Source organism: Eulemur rufifrons, chromosome 8, assembly GCF_041146395.1.
Source record: "Eulemur rufifrons isolate Redbay chromosome 8, OSU_ERuf_1, whole genome shotgun sequence".
NCBI classification, from domain to species: domain Eukaryota; kingdom Metazoa; phylum Chordata; class Mammalia; order Primates; family Lemuridae; genus Eulemur; species Eulemur rufifrons.
In genome coordinates, this window is record NC_090990.1 from 5,747,527 (window position 1) to 5,768,404 (window position 20,878).

Consider the following 20,878-nt stretch of genomic DNA (forward strand, 5'->3'; position numbering starts at 1 on the left):
CCAAGGGACTTTTGAAATTTATGGAAAAACAGTGCATGAAGCAATGGTTAGAGGAGCAGACTGAAAAACTTTTGTGACTCAGATGATGGTGGAATTTGAATAATTCTCTCTTGTACCATTCCAATGAATTTGGAACGATACTTGTTTTTTTAATTAAAAGCATAAATTTAAAGAAAAGGTTGGCCTTATGTTGGTAATTTATAAACACATATTCCATCAGCCTGCAACATTCCATTAAGTATTAGAATTACCAGATCAGAAATGGGGAGGAAAGAAGAGTGAATACAGTGTTGTCTTCCGTCAGCATCTGGTGCACAGCACATGTAAGGGATTCTTTAAAGAGTAATCCAGCCAATTCCTGTTCCCCCACCGAAGTGGGAGTTTTTGGTCCTTTTCACTTGTCTCCACAGCATGAATTGTCCTATTATCCTGTGATTTCCTAGGAACTTGGACCCCGATTGGCTGCAATGCTGAACTTTAATCTTCAGCAACTCTGTGGCCCCAAGTGCCGCGACCTGAAAGTAGAAAACCCTGAGAAATACGGCTTTGAACCAAAGAAGCTGTTGGACCAACTGACGGATATTTACTTGCAGCTGGACTGTGCTCGGTTTGCTAAAGCCATTGCTGACGACCAGGTCAGTGCCACGGAGCAAGGCCCTCTCAGGGCGAGGCTGGGGTTCAGGCTGCTGGACTGGGCCGTTTGCGTTCGCCTCTCTGTGGATTTACTGGCAGACAGTGTGCAATCACACGTCCACCCATCCCTGGATTTTCCCCACGTGCAATGAAGGAAAATGGTGATACTTTTCAAATTGTGATTTGAGAATTTTTTAGTATGTAACTGGAAATAATGACCGCAGTGGGAGGGAAACTTGTCTGGGGTAAAGAAAGATGACTTGGTTGTTTTCCTTTGAGTGTTAAGAGCAGATTAGGCTCCTGATCCTTCTCAGGGGAGTTCTTACCTCATCTTGCCAAGGGCCTTACTCGACAAATCCATTACATTCCCCAAAGAGCCCGATCTTCTCGGGGAGTCCAAATCCTCTTCCCAAGTCTCCTGCTCGGTGCTGTCATTGTCGTGGTCTTCCAGGGTTACGTCCTCGTTATCTGTACGTTCTTCCCTCTCTTCATGCTGTGTACCCCTGTGAGCAGTGTTTCACGTGCTCATTTCCGCAGCAGCCAGTTTAGTCCAAGCTGCCTCTGCCCAGTCTCCAGGTGATTTTCTAGTAATCTCATCAAGGGCTTCTCTGCCTCCCGTGGGCTTCTGTTCTGCGTCATCCTCAATGTCGTAACGGCCAGTGTTTATTAACCGTATACGTTTCGCAATGCTTTTCATAATCTTATCGTATGGGTTCTGTTAAATTCCTCACTTTCAAATGAGGAAACTGAGGCAAAGAGAAGATAAATAGCTTTCTCAGCTCTAAGAGTTAGTTTGGGATAGAGGCAAGATTTATGTCCGGGCAGTGTGGCCCTGAGCACGTATTTTTGACCTCTCTGATGTCCACTTAAAATGCCCAGAAAGTGCCAGGTTTGTTTCTGTGTCTCCATCTTTGTTCACACTATTTATCCAAATATTCATGTCTCAGGTATTCTAGAAGGTTCTTTACCCATATCTCATCCAAAGAAATAATATTAAAATAGAATATTAGGTACTTTTTTTAATGACAGCTTTGAGGTAAAATTCACATATGTAGGTGCTTTTTGATACAAGCCAGGGAAGAGGTTATAACCAAGTGCCTGCCGTGGGAGATAAATGCATACAGTCATGCATAATGTGACAGCACTTCTGTCACTGACAGACCACACATATGATGGTGTCCCACAAGGTTACAGTGCAGTATTTTTACTGCACCTTTTCTATGTTTAGTTATGTTTCAGTACACAGATACTCGCCACCGTGTTACATGTCCCCACAGCGTTCAGTACAGTGCGTGCTGTGCAGGTGTGCAGCCCGGGAGCGACAGCCGCCGTGTGTAGCAGGCTGCACCATCCGGTGTGTGTAAGTGTCCGCTCTGACGTCCACACCACCGTGAATCTCGGAAGGATGCATTTCGCAGAGCGACGCCTGACTAGAGCAGTTTTTCCATAAAAAGTAGCGTGGCAAATGAGGGGGTTAGGAAATTGTAGTTATTTTGGGGAGATGTTAAAATACCTACTATCTTCTAGCCCACAGTATAAAATACTGCACGTACTTAGGAATGGAAGATAAACGGAAGTCTGTAGTGAGAGAAGGAACACGGAAACGCTCGCTTACCCATGATCAAGATGGAGTCATGCAGCCAGCGTCCCCGGGGAGCTCCCGCCTCCCCCGTGAGAGATGTGGGAGTTGTTTGGCATGCTCCCCCTCTCCCGGAGGTCTCACTGTGGCTGCCACAAGCAGTTAACATAACACCGACAAAGTCTGCAGTGTGGATGAGCACAGCACACCCAGCGAGACAATGAACACTGAGCAGGTGACAAAGGAATGCTTCAAGCTGCCTTTGCTTGGTGACCAAGAAAACATTTCCACTGCCTATGGATTGTAGTGGTGGCCCATGGTGGCACCTGGCTAGAGCCGTTGATAGCTGTTTCTGCACAGTGGCACACGGGTCTCCTTGAATATCCGAATGGCCCTGTTCTTCCAGACTCATGAAGCAAACGCACGTGCCAGTGACACACGGAGAGAAAAGCACATTTTAAGCAGGGATTTTGCTTCCTGTCACAGTGTGCTGTCTGTGCTGATCAGGGGCATTTTCTGTTTCTGCTTGCTGTGAGCCGACCGGGGCCTGCCTGCTTGTTTTAGCAGAGAGTTCTGGCACAGGATGGCAGGATGGAAGGCTAGAAAGCACCCGAAGAGAGGGAGTAGAATTTTGTTTTCTCCTTTGGAGGCAGGATCTTAGCTTGCTTTGGATTGGTTTGGTGTGTCTTGTTTTCCTGGGAAGACAGGAAGAAAAAGGTGAGAACTTTTCAAGGAAAGAAGCTGAGAGGTTTCTCACCCTATATACCAAGAGTGGCCTGAAGATAAGTGTCCAGAAGGTTGACAAAAAGGTGCCCAGATGAAGAGCCACTGAGCTTGACACTTAGAAACTGAGGGGACAGCTCCCCCGTCAGAGGAATGGACCACAGAGTTGGTCCCAGGAGCCAAGGACCCAGGATGGGGGATCCTGGAGTGATTCAGGTGGTGCCGATGGCCACGCTGACCGCACATTTACAGGCAGATGCCGATCCCATGGGCAGACTGGCATACCTGGTGTTCATGGAACGTTGTCTGTTAACACCATTTTCCATTAAAAAAAAAATAAAGAAGAGCCCATCTGAAGTCACACTTACCCATGCAATCTTTCCTGAGTTAATTACTCCTTCCTCTAACCTCCCATAATATTGAATCTGCATCTCACAAATTTATTGCTTAATTTTCTTGTTTAAGTTTTTCTTTCTTTTTTATGGAGGTGAAATTCAAATTCACATAACATAAAATTAACCATTTTGCAGTGTACAATTTGCTGGCATGTAGTACATTCACAGTGTTGTGCAACCACCACGTCCGTCTAGTTCCAAAACGTTTGTATCACCCCAAAAGGAAAACCCATACCCATAAAACAGTTCCTGTCTCCGTCCCCCTTGCCCTGGCCCCTGGAAACCACTGATCTGTTTTTTATGTCTGGCTTCTTTCACTCAGCATAGTGTTTTCAAGGTTCATCCATGTGAGAATGTATCAGTCCTCCGTTCCTTTTTATGGCTGAGTAACATTTCATTATATGGATATACTACAATTTATTTATCCATTCATCCATTGATGGGCATTTGGGTTGTTTTTGCCTTTTGGCTATTGTGACAAATGCTGCTATGAACCTTCATGTAAAAGTATTTGAACACCTGTTTTTAGTTCTTTTGGGTATATAGTTTTAGGAGCGGAATTGCTGGCTCATATGGTAATTCCATGTTTGATTTTTTGAGGGACCGCCAAAATGTTTCCTACAGCTGCTGCGCCACCAGACATTCCCACCCGCAATGTACAGGGGTTCAAATTTCCTCACTCCCTCACCACACTTGTTGACTTTCTGTTTGTTTGTTTCTTAAGTAGTCATCCTAGGGGGAGTGAAGTGCTATTTCACTGTGGTTGTGATTTGCATTTCCCATAGCAAGTAGGCATTGAATAAAGTATTTGCAGAATTAATATAGTAATTTAGCTTTAGAAAACCATAACTGAGGTACTCTGAAGATGGCCACCTCGCCATGTCCCCTCTCTCCCTCAGTTGCATGGCTGGTGAGGGCCGTGGGTGTGTGTGGAGAGAGAAATTGAGCATGTGCACTTACTTAGAAACTGAAGTTGACAAAAGAAAGAAGAAAGGTTGGGGAATTTCAATCCAGTGCTCTAAAAGAGCACAAATACCGAGACGAGTTCATACTGTAGATGTTGATACGAATCCGAGAATAGAAATGACAAGTGACGTTGTTCAGAGCAGAAGCTGAAAAGGAGAGCAGTAGTGTGCCCCCAGGTCCCCCAGTAAAGCAGCTCCTAAGGTCGAGGGCAGAAGTTCCTCAGGCCGAGGCGAGTGCTGGGGAGGCAGGTGCTGGGCCCCCACGGAAGTGGACAGTGTGAGCTCGCACTGGGGGCCCTGTGGGGGGGCATGCTCAGGGGTCCTGATCGACACAGGCCAGCTGCGTCCAGCCCTGGCCTGTGTCACCCTTGCCGATTCTTACAGACTCACAGCCCTGCAGGTTAGAGGAGAGACAGGCAGATGCCCACCTCTCTCCACCGTAGGGGTGGGATCTTGACAAACCCTGCCACACTTGCCTGTTGAACAGCGGAACTTACTTTGGGTCTAAGTACTTTGGTGTCACTGGATATGATGAGAGATTGTGGTCCTGTCATAGATCATTCCCCTCTTCTGTTTGTGTCATTGTCTCTAAATCAACAAGTGGTCAATGCTTTTTCCATAAATATTTTGCCATAAATGCAAAACATGGTATACGTTGATGTTTGGAGTAGTATTGATTATGTGAATTAGGCCCCTGCGAGCTAGGCATTACTATGCCCATTTCACATCCACAGAAACTGGGGCTCAGGAGAGTTAGGGGTTTGCTTAAGACCACAGAGTTGGTAGTTGGTAGAGCCAGACGTCAAGTCCAGATTTGTCTGGGTTCGTGGTGGGCACTTGTCCTCTAATCCACCCCTCCCCCTCTCGGGCACATAGATGGTGTCTGCTCTTAGGCCCATTCATGCTTTTATCAGGGTGGTCTGATGTCACTGGAGAGTGCTGAACTAAGTGATCCTAAGGAAGGCTTGGTGGGGAATAGAAGAAAGCTCCTTCTGAGTATGAACAATATTGGCCTGTTTTTACCATGTTTACCTCTGTGGAAGAGACCTGAATTTTCCACCTCCTCTCAGGGAACAGTGCCCTGCAAGGACTAGAATAGACTAGATTTCCTCTTCTCTTTAATGTTTAAACTTTAAAAGAAATGCAAGCTAGCTGGAAAAATTCAGAAAACCCCATTTGCCTCAATCCTGTAGCCTTCCCCAGAAGGAATGACCTTGTACACTTTGGCACGTGGGATTCTAGTCTTTATGCATTTATAAGTATATAAAAAGTACATAGTTTTATGTGGCTATAAATGGATAAAGACTGGAATATATAAAATATGTAATTATATATAATTTTAGGGCTTCCTGGGGGGAAAAATCCACAGTGGATCATACTTGGGATATTTTCTGCAGCTTGCTTTGTCTGCCTAGAAGGTGTTCATGCCCTGTGTTGCCCTTCCCTATTTGCAGAGATCCTACAGCAAGGAACTGTTCGAAGAAGTCATTTCAAAGATGCGGAAGGCAGGGATCAAATCCACCATAGCGATAGAAAAGTTTAAACTTCTCGCGGAGAAGGTAGAGGAGATAGTGGCGAAGAACGCACGCGCGGAAATCGACTACAGCGACGCTCCCGATGAGTTCAGAGGCCAGTGGACCAGCTTTTGTTCCTGCTGAATTCTTTGACTGAATTCGAATGTATAACATTAAAAGAGGATTTCCTGTTCTCTTTTAACTTTTTAATAGTGTGCTGTAGTTGCTTTTTGAGGCACTTTATCTTAAATTACATTTGCCTATTTTTAGCTCATACTGTAAATTAAAAGGGAGAAAAAAGCCTCCTTAACCTGGTTTCAAACCACTTAACAACCCTGAGGATTTTAAGGGCAGAGTTGCCTTTGCAAGTGAGGATTCACGTTTTCAAAGGATTCCGAGAAGTCCGGAGACAAAGGGCCCGCTGTCCTCGCTGCAGAGCCTGTGGGGCCTGCTGCTGCGTCTGTCCCTGGGTCTTTTTTCTCTGTTCCCTCCTCCCAGCGGTAGCTGACAAAAGGGGACTTTCCCTCTACAAAAGGCAATGTGTGTGCCTTTATCTGAGGCTGATTTCCTTCTAAACTCGGGGATCTAGCGGGAGCTGTTTGATTGCTATTCCTTTGGATGTATTTTTCCCTGGTAGGAGGGGCTGTGTTTTGTTCTCTCTTTTTTTTTTCTTTTCAGTTTCAGTCTCTATTATTAGATCAGAATTTGCTTTGCTTTGTCTCTGCAGACCCTCTGATGGACACCCTGATGACTGACCCGGTGCGGCTACCCTCCGGCACCATCATGGACCGCTCCATCATTCTGCGCCACTTGCTCAACTCCCCCACGGACCCCTTCAACCGCCAGACGCTGACAGAGAGCATGCTGGAACCAGGTAGAGGAGGGCACAGCGTGAGCTGCAGTGCTGACATCAGCACCAAGAGGCAGAGCCAAAATCGTGCGTCAGGAATTAACCAAAAGGGAAATTTACCAAATCCAGAAACTACCTATTTTATGACACTATGGGAAAGACACAAAATGCTGTTTGCCCCTCCTCACTGTGGCCGTCTAGTCCTTCCTTCCCATGTCCCACATCTTCTGCCGTCCGCAGCTTGGGGAGGGGATGAATGGGCTTTTCTTCCGACTTACACAGAACTACAAGCGTCATGTCTCAGGAAGGAGCCCTCCCGTCTGGGGATTAACCCCCCTTTCTTTTTCCTTTCTCAGTGCCAGAACTAAAAGAACAAATTCAAGCATGGATGAGAGAGAAACAGAACAGCGATCATTAAGCCGTCCCTTCGCCCACCCTCTGCTAGAAACAGCCAAGGCCAGCGAGGCGGGCAGAGCGGCAGCAGTGGGGAGCCTGCTGTGCAGATGTTGGAGGCCAAATGTGGCCAAGTACCCCGGAGCCCACCCAGAGTGACCAAACGCTAGAGAGCCGAAAGGACGCCATGAGAAGAGGAGCCCGATTCCTGTACATATATTTAAGTGACAAACATGGTCAAAAGCTTGAGGGACAAGCTTTATGGTTGCTTGTGTAATAAAGCACGTCCTTCATATGTCACCATTTGGGGCTTTTGCGGCAGAAATCTTTTAGTGACGGCCAGTGGGTCTGGGCAGCATCCCTTCATCTTTTTTTTTTAATCCAGTATCCGTTGATTTGATTGTGATTAGAGAACTTTGGACATTTTGCTGCTAAAGAATCTTTTCCCCCGTCTCCCTTCCTGACCCTACTTGCACTGCTGTGGATTTTTTTAAAGAGAAGCGAAAACAAAAATAAACTCCTTTCCCCAGCCCTCCAAACATATATTCTGTGAGATAACTGTGCCTGCTACAAAGTGTTAATCCTGGGATCGTATTTTTATATCATATTCACATATTTGTTTTTTTAATTGGTGTTAGATGACATGATTAATAAAAAAGGCAAGATATTTTCAGAATTTGAATTTCAGTTTTTTTTTTTCTTTTGAAATGTCCCTTTTAAATTTTTTTATTCTAAACCAAGTGAATGAAGCGAATCCTGTTGCTCTGGTCCTTATCATAAGCCCCGTTAGGAATCCAAGGAACAGTTGCAGCAAAGGAGGGGTTTAGGTGTATCAGGACTTACGTGACTTAGGGTTTTTTGGGGAGAGATGATGGTTGGTTTTTTCAATGCTATGTGACAGTTTGAAACCTTTACAGTTATCATATAAGGGTAAATAAATTTCTCTACCCTTGAGTGTGTGAGTTGGAGGCAGGGTCATTTGTACAATGTGTCCTTTGGGGTTTGGCCTTACCAAAGCAAAGGGGTGCAAGAATGTGGAAGTACGTCTGCTTGTTTAAACACACACAGACACACCCACACACGCACACACAAGCATAAGACTTTTTGTATTACTGCTCCCTACCTAACATACTTGAATTCTTGAATTTCCCTTGGGGTAAAAAAGGATTTGAAACCATAAAGTGTTTTGAAGAAATTAAGTCTACAGAAACATTCTTTTTTCTTTTCCTTTTTTCCCCCTCCACAGACGATGTCCTCTGTTCAATTCCTAACGCAAACTACAATAAATGGTGATACACATTCAGAAGGAATCTTCTTTGAGTCTCTTATTTTTTGTTGGAAAAAGAAGGGGGGTGGATGGGTAGGTAAAAAAGAGGCGAAGGAGTTTGCATGTGGTGAATTATCTTTTCCTGGAGCCAATTAGGACTTGCTATTTTTAAAATAAAACTTTCTCATTTGTGGCAGCCTTGACGCTACATTTGGTTCTCATTTCACCGTTGCTGGTTTGAGGGGGCTGAGCTTTGTAAACATCTTCAGTCTCCTGCCTTTCTCAATGGTTAGCCCACCTCGAATATCTTTTCCCCAAACTTCAAGACTCTCACTCAAGTCCAACCCGTTTCATTGGCATTTTCTTAGGCGCTCCAGTTTAGAAAGCCGTTTCTTCCGGCTCCTATAATAATAGTAACAAACAATGATAACAAATAATAGTGAGCACTTACATAGCATTTCCTGTGTGCCAGGCACTGTGCAAAGGCCTTGACATTGATGATTTCATCCTCTAGGAAGACAGTGTTATTAGCTCTGTTTTCTGTTTGTTTTTTTTTTTTAAATAGATCAGAGTGTGGGCTGTGGAGAGGTTAGGTAACTTGCCCAGTGTCACCTGGCCAATTAGTTGAGGAGCAGGTGTCTGGGCTCCAGAGCCCATGCCCTTAGCCTCTTTGTCTACTACTTCTCTTAAGCATATTTGAACTAAAATATATATATATATAAAAGCAAAAACTTTAGACTATAAATGAGCAAAAATAAAGCCAATCATGATGGCTTGCACCTGTAGTCCCAGCTATTTGGGAGGCTGAGACAGGAGGATCCCTTGAGCCCAGGAGTTCAAGGCTGCAGTGAGCTATGATCATGCCACTGTACTCCAGCCTGAGCGACAGAGTGAGATCTTGTTTCTAAAATAAATAAATACACAAAAAGAACAACATGAAAAATCACCCATAATCCCACTGTGCAGATACTTTTGTTAGTTTGCTTTTTACTAAATGTACATATATACCTATAAAATGATGATGTTGACTGGCATCTTGCCTGATGTCGTTTATTCATCTCACAAGTGTGTACTGCTTTCTCCCCTCTGCTCAGATATCAACTCTCAGGAGGCACAGATCCTGTCATTTGATTCCCCCAGGAATCTCCCCTGAATGTAATAAGATGCTGCTTTATACCCCCATATGCTCTTGTCATTTTGAATATTCACAATTTGGAAGCTTCAAGGATCTTCTGCCAGGCAGGGCAAGATGCAGCCAGTCTCCTGCCTGTACTGTCTCTAGGGGGAAGATGTTTTGGATTTCTACTTTTAGAGTCTTAAGGTTGATGTGTTTGCCTTCAATCTGTTAATTATGGATATTAAAATAAATCCCAAAATATTTTAAAAGTAGGTCTTGGCTGAAAGGAAGATTGTCAAATAAGAAGGAGAATCTGAGAATCAGATCAGCAGAAGAGAATCCTTGAGAGAAAGATGATTAAAATAACTTATTCGTTTTGTGACTCACTATTGTGTGGGTTTTTCAGAGGAGTTGATAGGATATCTTTTGAAAAAATAACTGAGCACATTACTTTGTTCACTGTTCGTAACCTTTGGGTTTGGTACATACAACAGAATTTGGCTGGGTGTGGTGACTCACACCTGTAATCCCAGCACTTTGGGAGGCTGAGGCAGGAGGATCACTTGAGCGTAGGAATTGGAGGTTGCAGTGAGCTATGATGATGCCACTGCACTCTAGCCAGGGCAACAGCGAGACTCTGTCTCAAAAAAATAGAATTTCACGATTTTTTGGGGGGGTGCTAAAGTGGCATAAATAGGCCCTATCTGACTAGTTAAGTTTTTGATTGCAGAAACATCCATAGTAGCCTGTGAGCTTGACATTGGTACCACTAGCGTTGGGCTGAACGGAAGTCGTCCTGGGTTGGTAGTAATAATCTGCGTTCCATGAGCATACTCTGTGTGTGCCACTGTCACGTGTGAATTCATGTAATCCTCAACCGGCACGGGAAGGAGATGGTGCCGTAAAGCTGGCACGTGAATCCAGGCCATCTGGGCTTGAGAGCCTGATCTCTTCACTGCTCCTGCTGCATGGCAGCATTCCAGAATGGTCCACGTCCAGAATAGTTCAGAATGCCCAGGGAAAAGCAGCATAGCTTTGGAAGGGACTTTGGCCCTGGCTGAGCTCTAAACTTAACCCTCAGTTTAAATGGTTAGATGCCTTGGATCTCACAGCTTTCATTCATCACCACTAACCCTTGACCCCAAATCTCTATCCCCAGCCCAGCTGCTCTCCTGTACTATACACACTGGACATCTCAGCTGACCTCAGGTTTAACGTATCCAAATCTGAATTCATTGTACATCCCCCAGACCTGCTCCTCTTAGCCTCCCTATTGCAGTGAATGACAACTCCATCCTTCCGAGTTACTCAGGCCAAAAACAGTGGCGTCACCCTTGACACCTCTGGTGCCCTCTCCTCCTACACCAGGTCTGTCCACAATCTCTCAGCTCCACCTACAAGGTGGCTCCCAGAATTCAGCCTCCGTGGCTGTCAACATGGTCTGAGTCATCACTGGTGCCCCGCCCTGGGCTATCCCAGCAGCAGCAGCACTGGTCCTCTTGTCTCCCCCTTGTCCTCCTTTCTCAAAACGGCAGCTGGCATGAGCTTGTTAAAACTTAACTAAGATCATGTCACTTCTGTCCCCCAGATCCTCCAATGGCTTCCCAATGCCCTCAAAAGAAAAAAACTCCTTACGATAGCCTAGAAGGCAATACACTCCCGCCCATTATCTCTCCAGGCTTGCCTCCTACAAATCGTCCCTCACTCCGGCACAGCATGGCCACTCCAGGCCGGCCGATGTCTGAGCCTCCTGGCTCTCCACCCCTGCCAGGGCCCTTACACTTGCTAATTCCTCTAAAAGGAATTTTCTTCCCACAGTTACACACATGGGTCCTTCGCTCTGCATTTGCTTTAGGTTTTCACTCAAATATCACCTTCCCTGTCCACCCTATTTCAAATTGTAACTTAATCACCCAACCTTGCTGTCCCTTGCTATTCCCTTTCTTTGCACTTTCTCCTTAGCACTTATCACTATCTCACATCCTCTATTATTCACTTGTTTCACCCACTAGAATGTAAGCCCAGTGAGGGCAGAGATTCTCGTGTTTTGTATCCTCAGCACCTGGAAGAATGCCTTGCACAGAATAAATGCTCAATAGATTTGTTGAGAATCCAGGTGCAGTGGCTCACGTCTGTAATTCCAGCACTTTGAGAAGCTGAGGAGACAGAATTGCTTGAGGCCAGGAGTTCAAGACCAGCCTGGGCAACATAGCAAGACCCCATCTCTAAAAATTAAGATTTGAAAAATTAAAAAATATATATATTTGTTGAATGAATTAATCTCTTCATATATTTGTCATTCCAGTTGTATCAGTTATCTATTGCTGCACAACAACGTCACTACAAAATTGAGTGGCTTGATAAAATAACAGTGATTTTCTCTCCCACAGTTCTAGAGTTCCAAGAACAAGCTTCCAAGACAACCAGACAGTAACCAAACTGTTACTGCCTTTTACAACCTAGGCTTAGAGGTCACATAGTGTCACCTCAGTCTAAGTCACAAGCCTGCCTGGATTTAAGCGGAGGGAACGTGGAGCCCAGCTCAGGATGGCAGCCATGTCAAGATCACACTGCTAAGAAGAGCATCTGGGATAGGAGATATTGTTCTGACCATCTTGCAAAATAAGATTGGCCACATTCCCCCACATTCTGGCAACAATTTATATTCTTCCTAACTGCAAAATGCATTCATTCCTTCCCCTAAGACTCCCAAATTTCATCCCATTATAGCATCAGCTTGAAGTCCAGCATCTCGTCATTCAAATCAAGTCTAGATGCAGATGAAATTCATTGGATGGGACTTTGGATACAGTTCCTTGAGTGTCAATCCTGTGAATCAAAAGATCTATGAAGTAAAGATACTAATTATCTACACACACACACACACACACACACACACACACACAACGATGGAACAGACATCAGAAAACCATCTCAGATGCTCCTGTTCACAAAGTTGGAAAATGGAAGTGTCAAGGAGTCACTGGTCAATAGTAATTCAAATCCAGCTGCCTCATTGCACCAGTTCTTCGTTCAGCGTTCAGTCCTCCAGCCTGGGATTGTTCTCCAAGGCTCTCAGCTCTACCCTCTGGGTTCTTGGTTTTTTCCTCTGAATCTTTTTCTTTCTTTTCCAGAAAAAAACTGAGCTTGCAACTAAGTAGCCTTCTCAGTGTGTTTCCTGCTCATAAAAAAAAGGTTGAGGTTTAAAAGTCTCTTATCCTGCTATGTTTTTTTCTGTTCCTTTTCATTTAACCTTTGACCAGACCGATTCTCTTAAAATTTTGTGGGTTTTCTATGAATCTTCTTGGAGTTTACTCTATTAGACAAAAAGCACAACCACAGTCTCTTCAAGGTAAACTCTTCTCTGTTTGGGGTTGCCTATGAAACCCTGAAATCTTTCTGAGGTCTTAACAAAGGGTTTTACAGCCACATTCTTGGCCTCATCTTTCGATGTTTTCCTAACAGTGCCCTGTATTTGATTTCTGCCCAGAAGCCATTTCTTAATTTTTGCCAGCTCTTCACACATTTTCTAGGCAATGCAAGAAGCCAAGTGTTACTTTCATTATTCTGCCTTGACGTCTCCTGACCTACATCACTGAGTTCACTGGGTACATTTTCTCTCCCCATCACTACACACAACTGTTGACACAATCTCCACCTCTACCTAATAAGGGTCCCTTTCCTCCAGCTTCCAATAACACTGACTCTCTTTCCTTTAAGGCCTGTTTGAGGCCCTCAGGCGTCACTAACAGCCCCCTCACTGAACTTCTATGCCTGTCCCTTTGTCCCCAAGACAATGCCACATGCATTATGCTTCATTACAGCAGCACCCACTTCTGAGGACCTAAATCTTGCTGCTAAACATATCACCCAAATCTAGTGGCTTAAAACAGAAACTATAATTTCGTTGCTATCTAACATGGTTCCCGAGTTGACTGAGCTCAGGTGGGGACTTCTCACTCAGGGACCTTATGTGGCTGCAGTTAGATGGTGGTTGGCGCTGGAGTCATCATGAAAGTGATCCTTCTGCCTCTCTCTCCCTCGCTCTTTCTCTCACATCCGGCCGGCTCACCTACTCCTTAGAAGTCTGGTTATTTTCTCATGACTTCATATTCCCCTGGGCATTAGAAGCTACTACCCGGACGGTAATGGCAACGTGTAGTGATCGAGGCAAATCCCAGGCCTTAGCTTGTGCCCTCCTGGTGAGTGTGTATGAGTTTGTGCATGTATGTGTGTGTGTGTGTCTGTACCTGTATTGGAGGGGGCAGAGTTGGTGGCATTAAATTATAGCCCTCATAAGTCCCCACTGCCATCCCTAAAGGTCACCCTGCCTTTCAAGAAAATGTCCTGTACCTCTTCCCAGCATTGCTCATTTCCAAGAGCTTTTTACATGGATTGTAATCAGCTAGAGCTTTGGGAATGGCAGGGAGAAGGGAACGCTTGGGGTCAGCCTGTCTACCAATGTCTGCCATCTGTTCCTCCCGCACCATAGCCAGATGCCTGCACCCCGTAATAGTGCTCCTGCACCCTCGGTTGCTTGGGGGAGGTGCAGGACCGGACAGTGATCAGCCTGAGGCAATGTGGGGAGGGAGAGGACATGACTCAACAGCCTGCCCCACCTCCCCTCCACCCGAAGCCAAGCCGCACTCCATTGGCTCCACGCTGCCATCGCCTCCTACCCCAGAGCCCAGCTGCTTTCTGTCTCCCCATGGATTTCTCCGTCGTTACGCAGTTTCTCAGCTCCATCTGCCGCCCGCTCTATTCTGGCCTCTCCGGGACTGGGTTCGGGGGAGTAGAGATTTCAACTTCATCTAATGTTCCCAAGAACCCTGTGTAGATACCGTTATCCAGCTCTCTCTACAGATGAAGAAGCTGAAATTCGGAGAGGTTGCTTTACTTGCCTGCAGCTGCACAGCAGCTAATTGAAATCACTGGGGCTCATCCTTTTCTCCCTGTCCTCAAAGCCTGTAGCTACTTGCAGTATTTTGTCTCAGGGAATAAAGAAGCATGGGCAAGAGCTTGGCTTCAGTCATTTCCAAACCCCACGGGATCCCGGGATGGATAAAGGAACCGTGGTGTTGCTGGTTTCCAGCAGACAGTCTCTAAATCTTCGATCCTTTTGTATCGCTTTTTCCAGTTGTTTAAATTGTTTATGCCGTTTTGTTGAAAGCTAAGCACGTTAGAGCCATTGCCGCTAACTAAAAGGTAGCAAGTGGACAGGCAGACTGGACTGCGCTAGAATGTGGTGTCTCCAGCCCTGTGAGCCCTCGACACTCTGACACTCTGTCGGTGCAGGGGCTGTGCGAGAGAGAGAGAGAGAGAGAGAGAGAGAGAGAGGGAGGGGTGGAGAGAGATGGTTGGTTGGTGGTTGTCAGGGTTTATCTGGTCACCAGATCTCTGGTCACTGTTCACCGGTGTGTTTGTAGCCTCTTTGGAAATTATTTCTGTACCTTTTAGTCTCTGCAAAATGAGCACATTACCTGTCAACATCACAGGGGTGAAAAGAAATTGCTGATGTAGTGCTTTTTTTTAACTTTGAACTTTTGTAAAGAAAAGCAGGTTATAAAGAAATAGGGTTAATTTTTAGATATAAACACAGTGAATGTTTATGTAAATATTTTAAATATAAATATAATATAAATGTAAATATCATAATATGCTATATTATATTACATATTAAATAACTATATATAATATTATAATATTTAAATGCTTAGCTTCTTCCTTGGCCATGCCTTCTCCTGCAGGCTGCACTTTGTGGCTCTGTGCACCACGATTTAGCCAGGCCCTCAGTGATGCAAAAACCATTTTCTTTTCCAGTGATTTATCTAGGATGATTGAGAAATACGACGGCAACCACAGGGCCTTAGCTGCAGTTCTCTCCATGCTTGTTGCTTTGTGCCCCATAAATCTGGGATGCAAATGGCATTAAACGTAGACCCCTGCAAACCACCCTGCTGTTATGACCACGGTCTCAAATCTTTGTGCGTATCTATTTAAACGGCAACAAAAGAGGTGGGGGGGCAGTAAAATGAATAAAGTTGGGGGCTTGGGGACATGCCCCAATGAATATGAGAGACTCAGAGTACAAACTGGAGGGTTTAATGAGTGTTAAGAGTTTGAATTGAAGGTCTAGTTCTATAGAGAAAAATGTGGACTCATTTGCAGATTAGGATTAAATTCAAACCGAAGTCCCAACTTTCCTGTTGGTGGACTTGCTGGGGAACTCAGTCAGGAAGGTAGCGAGTGAGGGGAATGAAAATCAAGTTTCTTAGTTCTTACTAATTTTCCTTTTGAGAAAATTGAGGACAGTGTCCCAATTGAAGGGGAAATAGAGGAAAAAACTCTTTTTAAAAGATAAGCAACTTCTGTTTCTCCGATTGCCAGGAGTGGGCTAAGAGCCCTAAAATTGCTGCCAAGTAACTTCTTTAGCCATAAACTAAATACATCATCTTTTTTCTTTTTACAAATTGTATCCTCTTGTTCAAGTGCACACATTCTTGGCCGTGATGCAGGTATGACCTAATTTTGATGTAAAGTGTGTGGGAGAATTAACTTTTAAAGCAACACTTCTAAAGATGGAGGTTTGCAGCAGAGAATGAAAGGGGTTGAATCAGCCACTTAGAATGTTACCTTCCTATTGATAGAATTGCAGGGTTTTTTCTGCTTTCTTTTTTTGCTAGTTAATACTCAGTCAATTTCTGTTTGTTTCATGTATTCTAAGGAGCAGCCAGTGCTGGCTTTAGAGCATGGGGTTTGGAGCCAGAGGTTCCTGGGTTTGAATCCTGGCTCCACTGCCACTATTGATGGTGACCACAAATAAATTACTTTCCTCTGTATTAATTTCCTGTGGCTGCTATAACAAATTACCACAAATTGGGTGACTTAAAACAACAGAATTTTATTCTTTCATAGTTCTTGAGGCCAGAAGTTCAAAATCATAAGCACTGGGCCCAAATCAAGGTGTTGACCAGGCCATGCTCCCTTCAGAGGATTTAGGGAAGAATGTGTTCCTTGCCTCTTGAAGTTTCTGGTGGCTGCCAGCATTCCTTGACTTGTGGTCTCATCTCTCCAATCTCTGCCTCCATGGTCACACTGGCTTCTCCACTTCTGCATGTATAGGCAAATCTCCCTCTCCCCTTCCTTCCTCCCTCCCTCCCTCCCTCCCTCCCTCCCTTCCTTCCTTCCTTCCTTCCTTCCTTTTCTTCCTTCCTTTTCTTTTAGACAGATTCTCGCTCTGTCACCCAGGCTGGAGTACAGTGGCACAATCATAGCTCACTGTAGCCTCGCACTCCTGGGCTCAAGCAATCCTCCTGCCTCAGCCTCCCAAGTAGCTGGGACTACAGTCTTGTGCCACTACGTCTGGACAATTTTTTTTACTTTTTGTAGAGAAAGCGTCTCACTATGTTGCCCAGCTGGTCTTGAACTCCTGGTCTCAAGTGATCCTCCTGCCTCGGCCTCCCAAAGCACTGGGATTACAGGTGTGAGCCACTGTGCCCAGCCTCTGCCTCCTTCTCATAAGGATACGTGTGATTGCATTTGGGACCTACTTGATAATCCAAGATAATCTCCCCACCTCAAAACCTTAATTTACTGACATCTACAAAACCCTGTTTTCATATAAAGTAATATTTACAAATTCTAGGGATTAGAACCTGGCATCTTGGGACATTTTTCAGCCTCTGTAACCTCTGTTGAGTTTCCTTTTATGTGAATTTGCAACAATAAGAAGACCTATTTCATAGGGCTGCTGTGAACATTATATGAAATAATTAATGTGAAATACTTAATATTCTTGGTTTATAGTAAATACTCAATAAATACAGGACATTATCATCATCATGGTCACCATCATAGTCTATTTAAAGTCTTCCTCTCAGCCAGGCGCAGTGGCCCACACCTGTAATCCCAGTACCTTGGGAGGCTGAGGCAGAAGAATCGCTTGTGCCCAGGAGTTCAAGGTTATAGTGAGCTATGATCACACCACTGCACACCAGCCTTGGTGACAGAGTGAGACCCTGTCTTTAAAACCAAACAAACAAACACAATTAAAATAAATAAATAAATAATTCTTCCTCCCTCAGGAGGCGAAAAACATCCAGTGAGTACAGAACACTGAAATATTATAATCTGAAGATACTTTAGAATTCAGTTCATCTACTCTAATTGTCTTATTTTATACATAAAAAACTGAAGTCTTGAGATACTGACTTGCCCATGACCCCACAGCTAGGATGTGGCAGGTTCATTTTATCATAACATTTTAGATACTGTGACTGTAATCTGTAGATAGGAAAACCCATCACAGCAGTGATAAGGATGAAGGAGGGAGAAGAGAGAGGATTTACTGAGCACCAGTCTCTTGACTTGAAGAGCCCGTGGCTCTATTATCAGCACCGTGATGCTGCACTGGAGACCACGCTGTACGCGCACATCCTCATTTGATGCTCACCGTGCGAAGGGCGAGGTAGGTATTGTTCCCATTCCCATTTTGGAGACGAGGAAACAAGCCTTATGGAAGTTATGCAACTGCCCAACAGCACATAGCCAATGACAGAATTAGAATCCAAACGGTCACACTGAAAAGCCCAGGGGCTCCCAAGCCCTCTGTCCTCCCTCCTCCCCGGTAGACGCTTTCTCTCTGCATGAATTATGTATCCCTCTCCAGTGGCTGTGCTCAAAGCCAGAGTAAAATAAAGTTCAGTTTCCAGGAGGTGCTGTCCGAGAGCTGGAGCCCACGCTGGGGTGAAAGATGTCTTCAGTATCATGTCCTTGGACTGGAGATTTGGGGAATGGTGGAGATGATGGGGTCACCTGCGGTCTGATGACTGACTCTGCCGTGCATTCTTTAGTTGTGGGCATTGTGCTCCAAGCTCTCCATTTTGCCCGTGTCCCCGTTTTTGTGTTCCAGGGATCCCTCCTGGCGACCAAGCTCTCTCTGATGCTGTAGGGAGTCCGTTTCAGGCATTGTCTCCTACCCGTGTGTTCCAGGGCCATCTGTCACTGGCACCACAATTTCAGTAAACAGCAATTTGGTTTCTTTAATCATGGCTTTAAGACCAAAGTTAATTGATACAAGGTTGTTCTTAATTAGGAAAAATGCCTGTTACAGAAAAATGATGCACAAACTGCAATTCAAGAGAAGGGAATCTACGTGGAGTATTCTTATCCGGCTGAAATGATAGATCCTTCAGCAGGAGGGAAAATGCTGCAAGACACACTGATTACGGGGCTGACTGTGTGAAGAGCTGACAGCTGATTGAAACAAAATCTTGAATTGATTATTGGGAATTAAGAGAACACACCAAATTAAAATTTCCCACTCTTCTAGTCTTTACAAAAATATGGGTGTTTGGTTCTTGATTCATTCCTTCTGCAGGGATTGTTTGGTGTTTACTATGTGGTCTTTAGGGCCACAGTAACCACCGTGATTGTGCCAGTCTGCAGTGTGATGTGTGTATCACTTGGCCAACTGATAGTCATTTAAATATAATTGAGCATTGGAGGAAAAGGAAAAAAATTACACCAATTGATTTTGCTACTGCTTTTGGGGACTCCCAAGGTTGTCTAGAAACCTAGAAAGTTATTTTCAATGGTATTACCTTTGCCCTTTACCCCCAACATTTTTTTGAAATTTCTCTTCTGAATTTATGTTTACATCCCGTGGCATTATTTTGACTATTTTAGTCAGTATTAGACATTTCCATTTTGTATTAATTTGTTTTTTAAAAATAGCCTGAAGTCCTTTGGATCCACCTGTCATCAGATAGCTATATTTTTTGAAATCTTACATATGTTTTTTAAATTTTAATCTCTGTTGTAATATGCCTCCTTCCAGTCTTGCAGTCTGCTACTTCCAATTTGCTTCTACCAACCAGGTTAACTAAGATTTCAGTCGTCAGAGCTGGTTAGAATTAGTGGTAAAATATCAATAAAGAAACAGTCAATGGAGGCTTGAAGAGCCTTCCAGAGTTTCATAACATCTATTTTGGCTGATTTTCTTTTCCTGTTTTCTGGATTCTGGGTAGTTGAAGCCACCAAATAAAATTAGTCCTCAGCAAACCAGACATTGTTATGCTTGCCATTTTCTGACGGGGTGGACCAGCCGGCTCTAAAGTACCTTCTAGTTTTGATTCTCTGTTTCCAAATAACCTCGGCATAAGTGATGCCACTGTATATTCACATTGATGAGTTAAACCAAACTGCATCTGGTTCATTAAAGTATTCACTGGAAAAATCAGAGCATTAATTGATTTGTCTCAAGCTCCTTGTCATTATTTAATACAATGTTTAATAAATGTGTAGGCACACACTTATAGAAAATAGACTTTAATTAATATTTATGAGGACTTTGTATAGGAAAAATATATTTTCTAGACTTAACAGGGTAGAGAGACTCCTAGGCTCCTAGGTCCAAAAATATGAGCAGTTCCTATTTTTAATCATGCAACATGACCCAAGACTTAAGTACATGTGTTACCTGACCTTGGTTAACATAACTGGAAAGCAGTTCTCCTTATGGGCATGGATAGTGCTACAGAAAACTGCAGCCTTCATTCTCCAGAAATAAAAACAAGCTCTTCCTACACTTTTGTCAGTGCAAGTGTCAGCGTGTGGCAGTTCTGAGGGAGCCCAGTCAGGAAGGGATTCCTGTCACACATTTACCCAATGGTTGGCCAAGATGCAGTGGCCGTTTAAGTGCGGGCTGTGAGACTAGCGCCTCTTCAAACCAGGTCAGAGAGCGGATTATGGCTTTACCGCCTCCCGCCCACTCGGCCCCCATGCACGGCCCAGCTGCCGCGGTCTCCTGCAGCTGTTGCCCCAGTCTGCAGAGGATTACTGGTGGTATCACCCCTGGACGCCTCTGGACAAATATCATTTGTAAATTATGAAATATTTTTATTTTTTTAGAGACAGGGTTTCCCCACAGCCAGGCTGGAGTACAGTGGCGTGATCACAGCGTACTTTAACCTCAAACTCCTGGGCTCAAGCGATCCTCCTGCCTCAGCCTCTTGAGTAAGTAGGACTACAGGTATGGGCCACTATGCCTGGCTGATATTTTAAAATTTTTTGTACAGACGGGGTCTTCCTATGCTGCCCAGGCTGGTCTCAACTCCTGAGCTCAAGCAATCCTCCCGCCTCAGCCTCCCAAAGTGCTGAGATTACAGGCAGGAGCCATCGCGCCCAGCCTGAAATATTTTATTTTTATTGATTTATTTTTTTAGAGACAGGGTCTGGTTGTGTTGCTGGGGCTGAAGTGCAGTGGCTATTCATAGGTGCTTGAACTCCTGGGATCAAGCGATCCTCCTGCCTCAGCCTCCCAAGTAGCTGGGACTATAGGTGCCCACCACTGTGCCTGGCTTAAATTATGAAATATTTTTTAACCGGTAGTAAAGTGTAGAGACTAACATGATGGTACCCATCCACCTATCCACCACCAAA

The 20,878-nt window shown here is 44.5% G+C and overlaps 1 protein-coding gene across 4 annotated transcripts in view; it reads left to right on the forward strand.

Annotated features, from left to right (window-relative positions):
* The window catches only part of UBE4B (ubiquitination factor E4B), a 114,550-nt gene extending 106,188 nt beyond the window's left edge, over window positions 1-8,362 (forward strand). For 2 of the 4 annotated variants that reach the window (XM_069479322.1, XM_069479323.1), the window contains 4 exons: window positions 444-635; window positions 5,750-5,924; window positions 6,537-6,683; window positions 7,016-8,362. In XM_069479322.1, the coding sequence (XP_069335423.1) occupies window positions 444-635; window positions 5,750-5,924; window positions 6,537-6,683; window positions 7,016-7,077 (576 nt within the window). In that variant the 3' untranslated portion in view covers window positions 7,078-8,362. The remainder of the gene's footprint in view (window positions 1-443; window positions 636-5,749; window positions 5,925-6,536; window positions 6,684-7,015) is intronic. The other 2 variants (XM_069479321.1, XM_069479324.1) reach the window with 1 other exon arrangement.
* Window positions 8,363-20,878: the final 12,516 nt, after the last annotated feature.